Source organism: Myotis nattereri (assembly GCF_964212035.1).
Source record: "Myotis nattereri genome assembly, chromosome: 2".
NCBI classification, from domain to species: domain Eukaryota; kingdom Metazoa; phylum Chordata; class Mammalia; order Chiroptera; family Vespertilionidae; genus Myotis; species Myotis nattereri.
The window spans coordinates 165,208,070-165,223,472 of record NC_138076.1 but is presented as its reverse complement, the minus strand read 5'-3'; the positions used below and the strand labels follow the sequence as shown (position 1 = coordinate 165,223,472).

At 43.1% G+C, this 15,403-nt stretch overlaps 1 protein-coding gene across 2 annotated transcripts in view; it reads right to left on the bottom strand.

Annotated features, from left to right (window-relative positions):
- Positions 1 to 15,403, bottom strand: part of BIN2 (bridging integrator 2) — a 30,909-nt gene that overhangs the window by 10,568 nt on the left and 4,938 nt on the right. For both annotated transcript variants that reach the window (XM_081082617.1, XM_081082618.1), the window contains exons 2-7: positions 12,805 to 12,885; positions 3,056 to 3,110; positions 2,670 to 2,764; positions 1,973 to 2,068; positions 659 to 766; positions 301 to 386 (exon numbers count right to left, since the gene is read on the bottom strand). In XM_081082617.1, coding sequence (XP_080938743.1) covers positions 301 to 386; positions 659 to 766; positions 1,973 to 2,068; positions 2,670 to 2,764; positions 3,056 to 3,110; positions 12,805 to 12,885 — 521 coding nt within the window. The remainder of the gene's footprint in view (positions 1 to 300; positions 387 to 658; positions 767 to 1,972; positions 2,069 to 2,669; positions 2,765 to 3,055; positions 3,111 to 12,804; positions 12,886 to 15,403) is intronic.

The window sequence follows — 15,403 nt, the reverse complement described above, 5'->3', positions numbered from 1 at the left end:
TCACAAACCATGCTTGTTTAAAACAATCCATCCTTGTGGCATGAAACCAGATACTCTTACTGTGCATGATGACAGCACTTTACTTGCAAGCTCTCTCCTATTCAACAAGCATCTTGTCTTTAAAGCCGGAAAAGCTGGCAGGGCAAGGATGGTTATCTCTGTATTGCATATGAAGAAACCAATGTCTAGAGAGATAATATTGCCTAATATTACACAAGTTAGCCAGGCTGAGGCTACAACCTACTCTTGGATGCTTTTTTTTCATGAGGTGACAGCACTTTCCAGAATCTTAGTCATTACCTATTATAAAGAACAGGTAGCTCCTCTAGTAGTTCTTGGTTCAGGTCTTCAAACACAAGCTGGGCTTTGTTGAACTCTTCATCTGCCTGGTTGGTAAAAGAGACAGGGCAATTCCCCTCAATCCTGAGCCCCAGGATAGACGCTGCTGCTTTTATCCTTTCAGGGACCAGGCTTACTTGGAACCATGCCTCTCCTTCTCAGAGCCATGCCCTCCCCAGCCTTGACTCTCTGGCTATCCTTAGAGCATCAGTGTCAGAGGAAACAGGGACTTCCTTCAGGACCCTGGAGTTTGAATTTATCATTTCCGAAACCTAGCATGACTGGGGAGGCTTTACCAGGCTTTTTTTTTTTTTTTTACCTTGGCAATCTTGGCCTCATCTTTCTTCTTGGCATTCTGCACCGCCTCCAGGTGGTGTCGGGCACTGTCATAGTCCACGAGTTTCCGACCTCTCTTGGCAATTCTTTCCTAACCCAGAATCATGAGAAAAAGCCTTGATATTCTTCAGTGGCCAGGAAGTAGGTAACAGAGTATCAAACAGAGAGGCAAGATTCCTGGGTCCTATTACCAAATTTCAAGTTCTAATATGCTTTTGTACCCAAGGGATCTCCCTTATCTGGAAAGAATGGGAGCTTTCAGGGGGAAATAAAGGGCATTCCCACACTTGGAGGCCTGCATTAAATATTAACATTTCCTACGAACTCACTAGAAACTAGTTCAGCCTCTGGGATAAGTGGTCTTGAGACTCCTATGAAATTGAAAGGCAGGAGTTTTGGATTTTATGCCCAACCCTGCCACTGATTAGCCTTGTGACCGAGGGCAAGGCCCATCTCTTGTGAAGCCTCAGTAGCCTTATTTGTCTTTTGGTGTTATTTTAAAGATTAAATGCTGAATATGAAGTGCTTTGAAAATCCTAAAGCACAATGAAAATATTATGACCACTGAGAGTCTCCTCAATCTCATCCAAATTACAAAGTATACTGTTATTGACCTGTCTCATTCTTTCAATCACAGAATTTGAAAGGATCTTAACAATTATTTGGTACACGTTCCTATGCAATACATGAACTATCTCTACAATTACTAAATTAAGAAGTACTTTGACTTCTGTTTGAACAGAGAATAGACAACCCACTATCTTATAGTATATTCCATTTTACTTCGTTTTGGGAAAGCTCTAACTATGGGAAAATTAAGGCTCCCTCTCATTTCTTCCTATTAATCTAAAATTAGTGCCTGGCAGACTAGGTGATATTAATTGAATGAATTCTAATTCTGCTTTCTGGAACTGTTTAGAAGAGGTTCACTTCCTTTTTAAACTAACAGACTTTCTAATATTTGCAGATAACTATTATGACTCCTTCTGCTTCTCTACAATAAACATCTTTTAGTCTCATTAGCGGTTTCAAACAACTAAAAGGGATGCTCTAACCTGGATCTAGTTTAAAATCAGTCCAAATCTAGTTCACTGAAATCTGTCTAAACATAACCCCCACACTACCTTTAGCCCTCCACCCTAACCTCTTGACTAACCCTCAACTTTAATCCTTCTCCTAACCTACTCAACTTTGTTCCTAACCACGGGCTCTACCTCTACTTGTAAGTTTAACCCAAGATGGTCTCTTATATGGGCCACTCGTCACCCATCCCTGATTGGGTAAATCCAGTCGGTACCTTAATTTCACCAAACTGGGCTACATAGTTTTCCATGGTCCTCAAAGCCTGGTCAGCTAGTTTCTCTTCATAGTCTTCCCAAAGGAGATCGTTATTCTGTGGGGCAGAGGCAAAGGGGAGTTGTGAGGGCTCCACTTCTCAACACCTGCATACCAGGGAAATACCCAAAGTCTTTCTGCAGCGGACTTCCTTGTTTGAGCACTGGGAAGAATCAGATGAAGAAACAGCCCTTCCCCAAGGAACTGCCCTATAAGAGGTGAGACATACATTCAGGGATTAAAACAGGAATAGAGGGTCAGAGTATTGGACTCTAGTGCTTGAAGGATAGGTAAGTTTGGGAGTAAATAATTACATGAAGTTAGATTTCATGAAACCTTCCATAAGGTTTTAAAGAGGGGAAAAGGGTCAAAAACAGAGAGTCCACAGATTAGGGAAAACTTGTTTCTACCTTCATAGTTGCAGTTTTTTCTTCTACCTGTGACTGACACTATACAAATGAACAGTGTGAACTGGCTCGTGCCCTTGACCGGAACCAAACCCGGGGCCATTCAGTCCGCAGGCCAATGCTCTATCCACTGAGCCACACCGGCTAGGGCTGGCTCCTTTGTTTTCCTATTTGCTTGATGGAGACGCTAAGGTGATGTTGAAATGAGGGCAGGAGTGAGTTGGGAAGAGTTGGAAAGCCCGGAACACTTACCCCTACAATGGCCTTCAGCTCCTCATGACCGTCCCACTCACTGCTGTAGATCTCCTGCAGGGTTTCTGACACTCTCTTTGAGCTTTCATGCATTACTGAAAGGAGAGAGCTCCATAAAGTTTCCCAAAAGTAGTTTGGAATAATCATACGAGTGACAGGCATATCAGGGGGATAAACTGAGAAGGTTTGGGTTATCAGTGAGGGAAGCTGGCTGGGGCTGGGATAGAAAAAGTTACTCTTCCTTGTCCCTCCAAGTTCCAGGAGTCAGAAGCAAGCAAGCAAGCAAGCGATAAAAACCCTGAGTACGGTTGGGTTTTTCCCCACCCCCCAAACCTGCCAGAGCTGCATAAAAACCTCTGCATTTTCTCCAGTGCTACAATACCCACCTTTGACTGCACTCAGGAAGTTCTTCAGCTCCTTGTATAGCTTGAGGCCCTCTGCCTGAAAGAGAAATGCCTTTGGTGACTAAAGAGATATATGTGGAAGGACGCTGCAGTGGTCAAAGTATAAAAGTAGCTTAAAAGCAGGGATCAATCCTGAATTTCTTCAAACACTTGCAAATGTAAATTAGCTTTTACTCTCTTTACCAAGAAGTTGAAGGTTGTCTCTTTGGGGCAGTTTTAAAGGGGAAATTGTTCCCACTGCATTGGTATGTCTTCTTTCCCATGTCCTTCCTTCCAGTGAACAAGAGCCTATACCTAAGTTTCTGTTGAAATTCAGTGATCCTGTGGCTTATGCCTTCCTCTCTGGGTAAACTGCTACCATCTTCTGCAGACACCAGACCCTCTTCCTTCTCTGCTCCCTCACACAGGCCACTCTTCTCCTCCCCTAATGTCCTTCTCTGCCTTGGCCCACTTTACCCTTCCCTTCCATCAGCCTCCTGCTTTATACTTTCTTCCAAGGAGCCTCATCATTGACTCCCCTGTTCCAACCCCAGTGTCCTCACTTATAGTTCTATCTATCTGCCTGATTCGATCTTTGCTCCTGTGTCTGAATTCTCACAGGAGAATTTATGCTAGGACTATTTATGCTAGGACTCCCAAGCAGAGATTAGGTCTCTTCCCTCTAAAAACAGAAGGGAGGAGGAGATGAAGGTATCATTTAGGTTTGGCAGTTCAACTCTCAACTCAATAGATGAGCTACTTTTGTTATAGCTCTGACAAATGTTCATTTAGCCTCTGCTTCTTGAATACCTCCAGCAACCGGAAACTCACATAACCTTCTATTGAGGATGAACTTCATTTTAAAATAGCTCTATCAGAACTTTTGCCCACTGGCCTTACACTGGCCTTCTATATTCTTGGCAGATATAATTTCTCTTGCACATATGTTTAAAGAGATCTTTCACATGCCCTGGACCAAGTCTTTTTCACAGGTTTCTTCAATTGTTCCTCAGGGTGTTTTTTAGAGACCCTTTCCCTTCTGTGTGAACTCCAGCTTTTAGGAGTTAGATAAGAAGGAAGTTAGAGGCCAGACCATTGACATTTTGGAGCCTGACTTTAGGAGTATGGGACTGGACTGAAAGGCCAGGCCCATAGGTCAGAAGCGTGATCCTCCTACCAGTTAAGGTGATGAAGTATCTGAGCTAAGATGCATTATTCAGTACATACTTGTGAACTAGTTCATTTGTTTTATTTGCTTGTGCTCATTACTGGGTAGGCTATTGAGCATACCAAAAGTATAAAAAATTTATAGGAGAAAACCTGAAAATTCTATCTAACAACTTAAATTAAAATTTTGTGTACATCTTTGAAGTAAAGACCATTATTGTTTAATTTTAGCAGAAAATCTAGATCTACTCAGTCAAATAAAGAAAACTGGACTAATTATTTCATTTATCTTCTTGCCTCCAGAGCTCTCCTCTAAGCCAGTCCAAACTTTTCACCATACTTCAGGCTAATAGTCCTCCTCAAGGGGCTGAATACCAGGCTCAAGGGACATGAAAACAAAGATAGTCTCAAGGTAGTCTAACACACTGTCAGAGAGGGGGAAGAACTGGGACTGTTTAGTGTGTCATAGCAAATGAGAATAAAGACAGCAGTAGAGAAATTACCAAAAAGAGTCAGATGCTACAGAGCGGTTAGAATGCAGGAAGAATCTGTAAAAGTTACTGGACTTGGTAATGGGAGGTCACTGTTGACCGTGAGAAAGTGTTCCAATAGCATTATGGAGGCAAATCTGGTCAGTTAAAAAAAAATTCAGAAACACTCAGCATTCACCAGAAAGGATGTCTCACTTCCTCCTCGCTTTTTCATTAACAGAAAAAAAGTTTAATAGTCTAACATGTTAAATGTACATAATAATTGTTTTAAAATCTTTATTGTTGAAAGTATTACATATGTTCCCCTTTTCCTCCTATAGACCCCTTCTAGCCCACCCCCACTCCCACCCAGGCCTTCACCACCCTATTGTCTGTGTCCATGGGTTATGAACATAGGCATATAAGTTATTTGGTTGATCTCTTCTCACCCACCAACCATAATACCTTTTAAACATGGCTATGGTAGGTAGGTATAAGTTTGGGAGTTTTGCAAATGTGATAACCCAGGTTTTAAAAAGTTCTGAGTTTTAGGGATTAGAGAAATTAACAAGGATTTAAATTTATTTTTTGAAAGAAAACAATTCGGACTCAACTCTTTACTTCACCGTGAAGATTTGGTCTGAAAAATACATATGTGAGGAACAAAAGCTGGTAAAATCTTACATAATTTCTATAAATAAAATTCTTAATTTTTATCCCACTGGATATCATATGGCCTAAAAAACCAGGTCAATAATCAGGCTACCATGTATGATCGTGCAGGTTGTATGCACACTGTTCAATACTAGGGGGAACTATTTATACCATAGTCCATAAAATGTGAATGCCTTCTGCCCTCCATCACACCTCACGAAAGTCCAAATCCATTTTTGTGTTTTAGAATCAAGCCTCCTCAAAGTTCTTCCTTTATGCTCTTGTTCCCTCCTTTGAGGAGATGAAGTGGTGGTAGTAGGATGCGGGGTGGAGAAAAACACTGAATGTCATTTTATTATTATTATTATTGTCTAAAGTTTTACATATGTCTTCTTTTTCCCCAACTGACACCTCCCCCCGCCCCCCAGCCATTCCCACCCTGGGCAAGCCCCCACCGCCCCAGTGCCTGTGCTGAATGTCATTGTATTTCTCTGACCTGTCTTTCCTGAAATGTTTCCAGGCTAAATCACCCCAGGTTCTCACTTGTCTGGGAGTCAAATACTTGTTTCTGCCACCAACTAGCAAGTTATTCTGCTTCTCTGGCTTTAGTTTCCTCATCTATAAATGCCGGGTAAGGCGATGTTTAGCTCTAAATCTTTGTATCGCTTCTGCTCTCTGAAGCCTTGTCAAATTCCTGGCAGCACTATAAAGAGTCTGAGTTAGTTCCTCCCATCCCTATACAAACAGTCCCAGCCCTCAGTTAATGAACCACTCACTCTGGAAGCTTCTCCTAAGCACGCAGGTAGCTAAACAGAGCTATGTTCTCTAGGAGACTGGGGTAGTGAGGATAAAGAAGGCCCCAGTCCTGGGGTTCCCTACCTGCTGGAGAAAAATGGACCAGAGAAACCCAAACATTCAGCAAAATAAGTAAATAGCATGACCAACCTTGAGCAAGTGCTGAAAGTGTTTGATCTAATGGAGGTCCAGAAGGGGGAAGATAAAGCTAGATTGTTAGATTGGATTTTAAAGGCAATGATTTGGAAGCAGCTCTCAGCTACCAGAAATAAGGGATTAAAGTACTGCTTGGGAAAAAAGAATTCTTCCTATATAATATGTTGTGGAGAGAGGGAAAAGAGGGAAGCAAGTGGAGCCCTCAAAGAAAAATTACCTATGGAAATTTGATTAGGAACCTAGGCAAGTGCAAGACCTTGAAATCAGGTTGGAAAGTTTGGGAGTGATATTTTTTTTATTAACAAAAAGTTTACCTACAAGTTGACTGTGGATGAGGAAAAGGGCACGTGACCAACTGGTCCAATGTCCAGAATGCTTAACTTTCCATCTCTGGCCTTGTCCTTTTTCCTCCTGTTCGTCTTAGCCACTCCAGGTCCAGCCTCGGACCTGACTGTATTATCACTCTCTTTCTTCTTAAACTGTGAGAGCCTTGAGGGCAGGTATGTTTCTTATCTGTGAAGTCCCAGCATCCAGCCCAGTGCCCGCATGCAGCAGGCACTCATGAAATAAATGTTTGTTAGATGAACTTTCCAAGCATGTTCAAACATGAGTTACTATAGGTGCAGCATTCTCTCAGGAGAAAAGTTTTTCCTTGTTCCTAATCTAACTCCATTTCATTTCTCAAAAATATTCCCCCTATCAAGTGACATTTAGTTGGTCGGCTCGCAGAGAGAATTCTGAGGGAACTGTCCCATCTGATATTCTTTTTCTTCTTGATGATCCCATCTCTTATCCTTTCTATTCACACATCTGCCATTGCAGCACCATCTTATGAGGCAGAGCGGGAGAGAAAGGACTGAGGGGCAGAATGGGCCAAGAGCTGGGAACCTTTCAAAGTGGGTCTCACCTTGCTGACTCCTGTTGTTTCTACCCTGGAGTTGAAAGTAGAACAATAACTGGAGTTGAGAAGAGGCCCAGGGAGGCCTTTATCGAGGTACAGGGGAAAAAGCGCAGGTTTTAAGTTTGAATCCTGCAACTCTTATGCTGTTACCTTGATGAAATCATTTCCCTCTCAATCAGATCCTATTTCCCCTCAGAGGAGTTAGACTAGATCCGTGGTTGCCAAATGCTGTTCTCAGAGTAGCTGCTACATCACAATTAGAGAGCTTAATGTAAAACACAGATTCCCTAGTGAATGAGCACCTATGGCAGTTAATACCACACGAAAAAGGAGACCACTCTAAGGATGTGCCTCCAGCTGGGAGAATAGAACACCTACAATAATAAATATTCTTCCCACCAACCAAAAGAAACAAAAACAAAAATATGAATCTCATCAAGGCTCTAAATCTAACTATTAATTTTCAGAAAATACAAGTGACAGAGGAACATGTTAAACATACCACGGGGATTCAATCAGCAAAATTTAGACTGCAGGAAAACAACCAAGTATCATCAGCAAATAAACTACAAAGGGAAGGATTAGAAACCTACAGATTAAGAGATTTAATTTTGCCGAAACCGGTTTGGCTCAGTGGATAGAGCGTCGGCCTGCGGACTGAAAGGTCCCAGGTTCGATTCCAGTCAAGGGCATGTACCTGGGTTGCGGGCACATCCCCAGTAGGAGATGTGCAGGAGGCAGCTGATCGATGTTTCTCTCTCATCGATGTTTCTAACTCTCTATCTCTCTCCCTTCCTCTCTGTAAAAAATCAATAAACTATATTAAAAAAAAAAAAAGAGAGATTTAATTTTAAGAGATTTAATCCTACCAGACCTGAGGCCCTGAGCCTAACTGTCCCCTATACCTGGGCTCCTGAGCATTAAAGAGAAAAACCAACATGATATAGAAAAATCTTAGTTACATGCAAACAAGTGGTTAGAATAAGATGGACCTTGGAGACATTGTAGAAAATAGGTCTACCTTTCATCTACCTTTCATCTAGCGCCAATATTCCACCTTTGTGTGGAAATTACCGAAAAATCGATACAGCGGTCTGGTAGGGTTAAACACGTCAACCAGTTGCTGATGTAAACCAACTATAAAAAAGACACAATTAAGGGAGTGTGAACATTGACTGGATATTTTATGATATTAAGAAGTTACTGCTAATATTTTTCAATATCACTAAGACATATCTTTTTTTTACATGTTTTAGTGAGACAGTCAACATGAGCTATCTGAAAAGATATTTGTGTTATTCTGTTAAGTGAAAAAGGCAAGTTATAAAACCATATAAATGGAATAATTTCACTTTTGCAAACCTCTTTTATTTATAGTGGATATATTTAGAAATCATACACATATATAGCAAAGTAATTGTAAGGATATAAAACAGTATAAAATAATCATTTTTAAATTAATTTTTTTATTTTTGTACTTTCTGATTTGTTATGAGTAAATGTTTACAGAAAAATATTTTTAGGTGCAAATAAAATATTTTAGGTGATTTTATATATCACAGGGTATTTTTTCCATTTTTTTTTAGAGAGAGAGTGGAAGGGAGGGAGGGGGAGAAGGAGAGAAGGAGGAGAGAAACATTGATGCGAGAGAGCCATATTGACTGGTTGCCTCCCACACATGCCCCAACCTGGGGCAGGGAGCGAACCTGCAACCCAGGTAGGTACCCGCCCTTGACCAGGAATCGAACCTGAGACCCTTCAGTGCTCAGGCTGACGCTGTAACCAGAGAGACACCAGCCAGGTAGGTGATTATATTTTAAAAGAGTCCTTATCTTTAGAGGTCAATAATGTAATTTTTTAAAAAAATATTTTTATTGTTTAGAGTATTACAAATGTTCCCCATTTTACTCCCTTTGTCCTCCTACACCCGGTTCCCACCCCACCCCAGACCTTTACCTCACTACTGTCTGTGTCCATGGGCTATGCATATCCATATAATAAAAATCTAAGTGACCGTTATGGCGGAATGACCAGAACGATCGGTCGCTATGATGTGCACTGACCACCGGGGGGTAGACACTCAATGCAGGAGCTGCCCCCTGGTGGTCAGTGTGCTCCCATAGAAGGAGCACTGCTCAGCCAGAAGCTGGCTCATGGCTGGTGAGCACAGCAGCAGAGGTGGGAGCCTCTCCTGCCTCCACAGCAGCGCTAAGGAGCAGTGAGCTGAGTTGTAAGGAGCAGCAAACAGATGGGCAGTAAGGAGTGAGGGCTCCCAGACTGCGAGAAGGATGTCCAAGTGCCGGCTTAGGACCGCTCCCCTAAGCTGGCAGGTGGACATTCTCCGAGGAGTCCCGGACTGTGAGAGGACACAGGCTGGGCTGAGGGACCCTCCCCACAGTGCACAAATTTCATGCACTGGGCCTCTAGTATGCATGTAAGTTCTTTGGTTAATCTCCTTTCCCCTCTCCCCACAACTCTTCTCTTTCATCTGAGATCTGTCAGTCTGTTCCATGCTTCCATGTCTCTGGATCTATTTCATTTGTCAGTTTATTTTGTTCATTAGCTTCCACATATAAATAAGATCATGTGATATTTGTCTTTTGCTGATTGGCTTATTTCACTAAGCATAATAATTTCCAGGTCTATCCATGATGTCTCAAGGGTAAGAGATCCTTTTTTTTTTTTTACAGCTGTATAGTATTCCATTGTGTAAATGTACCACAGCTTTTTTATCCTCTTATATACTGACTAGGATCCCAGCACGTCTGGCTCAGCCCCTGATCCCTCTGGCTGTTTCTGGCTGCTTCAAGGCCCGCCCTCAGTTCCTCAAGTTGCCTCAGGCTGGTCCCGCCTTCTCCAGGCGCATCCCTGTTTCTGCCCGGTCTCAGGAGCAATGTGGCGGCTCCACCCTGTCATGGCACGGAAGCCTCCTGCCTGCTGCGCTGTGCTCCTTCCCCTGGCAGGTGGGCAGTGGGGCGCTCTGAGTGCAAGCGTGGGTGGTGAGGGACTGGTGAGAGGGGTGCTACGGGCTCTCACCCCCGCCCTCCCCGGCACAGGATGGTCCCACCTCCTCTGGGTGCCTCCCCACTTCTGCCCCATCTCCGGAGCAATGTCCCGCTGCGCACACGCAGGCAGCCTCCTGCGATCGGTCGTTATGTGTTACGGCGTCCTGATCATTAGCATATTAGCTCTTTATTATTATGAGGGGCACTTGGCCTGTTGAAGTTTTTATAGACAAATAATATACCTAGAATTTGCTTCATAATGATTAAAGATGGGGGAAAGTGGTAGAGTCAGATGAAACAAGATTCCCAGGAGTTGATAAATTATCAAAGCTGAGCGATGGGTACATATGGATTCATCACACAAGTTTTTCTATCTTTGTGTATGTATGAAAATTTCCATTAAAACAAGCTTAAAAGTACAGCTTCTCAAGCCCTTCTACCAATGAGCTTGCATTTTAAAATATTCCTAAATGATTCTGATACAGTCTACTACAGAATTAGATAATAGCTAATATCCTTTTAATATAATTTTAAAAAATTATTTTGCATACTAGAGGCCCAGTGCACGAAATTCATGCATGGGCATGGTCCCTAGGCCTGGCCTGCGAACAGGGCCATCTTCCCCGCTGCTGGCAGCCAGCACCGGCCCCCCACCACTCACTCCCAGTTTCCCGTTCGCCATTGGGTGATTGGAGCCTGCCGGCCAGGGGGAGGGACCAAGAGGTTGGCCATTCCGCCCACTCGCTGGCCCTGTCCCCGGGGAGACCAGCAGGGCGGGGGCCTTGGCCTGGTACCACCCTTATCCACCACCATCTACCTCTGGTTCCCCGTTCCCCATCGAGTGATCGGAGCCTGCCGGCCGGGGGAAGGGACCAAGAGGTTGGCCAGCAAGCCCTGATCAGATGATCGGGGCCTGTGGGGTGGGGACAGCTCCTGTGTTGAGCGTCTGCCCCCTGGTGGTCAGTGCATGTCATAATGACCGGTCGTTCTGCCGTTTGGTTGATTTGCATATTACCCTTTTATTATATAGGATAATTTGACTAACTGGTGTTGGACAATAAAAATGTTGGCTGTGCCCTAGGTGGTTTGGCTCAGTGGAGAGAGCGTCAGCCTGTGGACTGAAGGGTCCCAGGTTCAATTCCAGTCAAGGGCACATGTGGCCCTGATCCCCAGTGGGGGGCATGCAGGAGGCAGTCAGTCAATGATTCTCTCTCATAATTGATGTTTCTATCTCTATCTCCCTCTTCCTTCCTCTCTGAAATCAATTAAAAAATATTTTGGCTGGTTTTTGTCCCTGGTTCCTGGGAAGTAAGTTCCAAATACTTGGGATTTCCTGAGTGATAGGAGTGTCTTTATTATTCATGGTGGGCCTCTCAGATCATACCTCAGGATGGTAGCAGTTCAGGCTGGAAAGATGAACCATGAATTAGAGGGTTAGGACTCTGAGACAGGTGATATCAGCCCAACCTCTAGGGGAGGGGAGGAGAGGGATACTAGATATTAAGTTCAATCACATGGCCAATGATTCACTATGCAATGAAATCACAATAAAAACTGTATAGACACCTGAAGCTCAGGTAAGATTCCTTGGTTGGTAATTCTAGATCAGTTTGTTGGGAGGGTGATATGTCTTGTGGACACAGAAGCTTCACACCTGGGACCCTCTCAGACCTCACTGAATATGTCTTCACTTGGCTGGTCTTAACTTGTATTCTTTATAATAACACTGTAATTGTACCTAGAACACTTTCCTAAGTTCTGTGAATCATTCTAGAAAATTATGGAAGCTGAGCAGCTAGTAGGAAGCCCAAAATTTATAGCCAGTTGGTCAGAAATGCAGACGGCCAGGAAACTCTGGAGTCTGTGCCTGGTGTCTGAAGTAAGGCAGTGTAGTAGGGGACTATGCAATGTAACTGGACATTTGTTTAAGTTAACAACTCCTTTCTATTAAAAGAGTGGGCCACAATCTCCAAGACTAATGTAAGAATTAAATGAGATGAGTGTAAAGCACTGTGCATGATGCCTGGCATACGGAGATGAAAAATCAAATATCCCATGGAAGGCTAAGCTTCTGTTATCCACTTCTTAATGTAAATTTTCTACATAAAATTACCCATGCTACCCAGTGGAGACAGAAGGAGCAGTGAGAACAGAAGGTGTTGGTGAGAATGACAGGTGAAAGATGGAGGTATTGTTTTAGAATAAAGGGTTTAAGTAGAGTATGTAGATGTAGTGAACAAAGAGGCCACAAGGAAAACATGAGGCTACTGAGATAAGAAGAGTCCTAGGGTGGAAGAGAGGCACCCTGGGAAGTAAATAAGGTGACAGGGGCTCATTCTGATTTTCTCTAGGGACCTAGTGATGCCACTGTACCCTGGGGAACCACTAAGAGAAAAGAACACTTATCTGCCCACCGTCCCCAGAACCCAGGGTCAGCAGGAGCAGGAAAGGTAAGTTCCTCTGGTTCCAGGACAAGGATAAGCAGCACCGATGGCCCTTACACCTGGGGAAGATGAGTTACGAGGAACGCTTTCTGATTTGAAGAACATGCTGTTCCTCTACCACTTAGCCCTCTGAGCTCCCCTTCCCCACCCTCCAGATTACCTGTTGTTGGTAAAAGTTGTTGGCACTTTGTTCAAACCGTTCATCTTTGGTTTCCACAGTTTTCCCCAACTTCTGCAGTACCTGGGAATATAAGTCAGAGAGGCCCATAAGGTTTTATATAGTCAAGTCTCTCTTATCTATTGGCTTCACATAACCCTGGCTTCGCTCGGAGTTTCAGATGCAACTAAAGGGCCACTGTCCTCATATCAGCCCAACAGAATTAGGTATATAGCACATTGTTGAATACATAATCATATTTCATGGCTCTTTTCACATTGGATACTCTTAGGGATATGCAGAAGTGTGCTAGAGGATATACATATATAAAGCCCCAAATAAGTAAGGTATATATTCCTGGAATGACATTGTTATTTACTTATAGTGTTCTTTGCAAGGGGATGGGGAAAGTATTATATTAAAACAACAATTAATACCCAGGCCGGTGTGGTTCAGTGGCTAGAGCATGGACTGCACACTGAAAGATCACAGGTTTAATTCCAGGTCAGGGGCACATACCTGGGTTACAGGATTTTTGTTGTTTGTTTTTTAAATATATTTTTATTGATTTCAGAGAGGAAGAGGGAGAGATAGAAACATCAATGATGAGAGAGAACCACTGATGGGCTGCCGGCTGCACACCCTGCTGGGAATCCAGCCCACAACCTGGGCATGTGCCCAGTTCGTAATCGAACCTAGGATCATTCAGTCCACAGGCTGATGCTCTATCAACTGAGCCAAACCAGCTAGGACAGGGTTGTAGGTTTATGCCTGGCCCCAGGTTGGGGTGCGGGTTGGGGTGCATGCTAGATTCAACCAATTGATATGTTTCTCCCTCCTCTTCCTCCTGTTCTTTTTCCTTCTCCTCCTCCTCTTCCTTTTTACTCTTTCCACAAATCAATGGAAAAAAATATCCTCAACAACAACAAAAAGTAAAATGTGCATGGCTTTTAAAGACATAGCATGACCCATTTTTCACTTGAGAAAGTCTCTTCCAGCCATAGCCCAGGTTCCCCTAGATAGATGAGGTCAGAGAGGTGCACAGGGAACTCCTCCCTTCTTTAAGAAGCCCTGATAAAATGCATTTAAAACTCAGCTAAAAGTAATGCTATCCATGTTTATTTCCTCTCCACTGGGAACCTGAGAGCTAAATATTATTCCGGTCTTAGTGCTAATGAAAAGGACATGGAAATGAAAAATGTACAGTACCCGTTTTCATAGGGGACACACACATAAACAAATAAGAAAGTCCTGCCTCTTCTATCTGTGACCCATTTTGAAAGGAGGTACCACCAACCTTAGGTCCAAGTTGGAATATCAGGCGTTTCCTGCCCTCAATTCCTTCTCTCTCATCTCCTTCACTGAATCTCTCAACATGCCCATCTCTGAAAATCATCCCATGCTTTCTAGTCTCATTGCCATAGCTTCAGCCCAGGCCCTGATTGTTTCTCACCTGCTCTGCTATAATAGGCCTATCACACTGCTACTTAAAATCTTCTAATGATTCTCCATTTATCTTCTCAAAAAATTGTTATTACATATCCATTATGTTTCTGTAAGTTATAGTTCAAGCTCTAGCATGCATGCAGGTCTCGATGATCTCACTACTCACTTAGCCCCAGCTCTCATAGTTCCTTCTTCCTGTAGGCGCCTCCCCCCGCCCCCCTCCCGCAACACTTTATTGGTTTCCTGAATAAGCCATATTTCTGCTTGTAGATGCTGTGCCCTCTTGCTGGAATGTTCTTCCCCACCTTGGCTGTCAGGCCACTATCTAAAAAACTCAATTCATAATCTATATTCTTTGTGACACTTAATCACATCTACTTCATCTTATTAATCAAGTTAATCACTCCCTCCTAAGCACTTACAACTTCTGTACCTTATATGCACTTCTGTTATTGTTTTATTATTTTGTATTTGTCTGTCTATGCCTCTTTCTAAATTGTGAGCTCCCTGAGGATTGGGTACTTGCCTTATTTATTTAGATTCTCAGTATCCAGCAAATAGATACTTAAAACTTATAACAGGAAGGAGAGTAAGACTGATATAGGAGAGGCCAAATGCCGGGCCTTTACGATTTTTTTGTTGTTGTTAATTCTCACTGGAGGATACTTTCCCATTTATTTTTATTTTATTTTATTAAAATATTTTTATTGATTTCAGAGAGGAAGGGAGAGCAATAGAAAGATAGAAACATCAGTGATGACAGAGAATCATTGATTGGCTGCCTCCTGCACGCCCCCTACTGGGGGCGGGTAGAGCCTGCAACCCGGGCATGTGCCCTTGGCCGGAATTGAACCCAGGACCCTTCAGTCCATGGCTGGATGTTCTATCCACTGAGCCAAACCGGTCAGGGCAGGAAGACTCTATTCTTAATCTGGGGGTTAGTGTCTCTCACTTCTGGAGCTTTCTCTATAATGGTGAAGATTAAGGACTCTGGAATCAGACAGATAGATATATGCCTCCCATCTTGGCCTTTCCACTTACTGGATATAAACCTTTGGGCAAATCACTTAAACTCTTGCACCTCAGTTTACAGAACTCCCTTTCCCCTATTAAGATAATAGTATCTTCTGGGGTTGGTGGCAGAATTGAATATTAT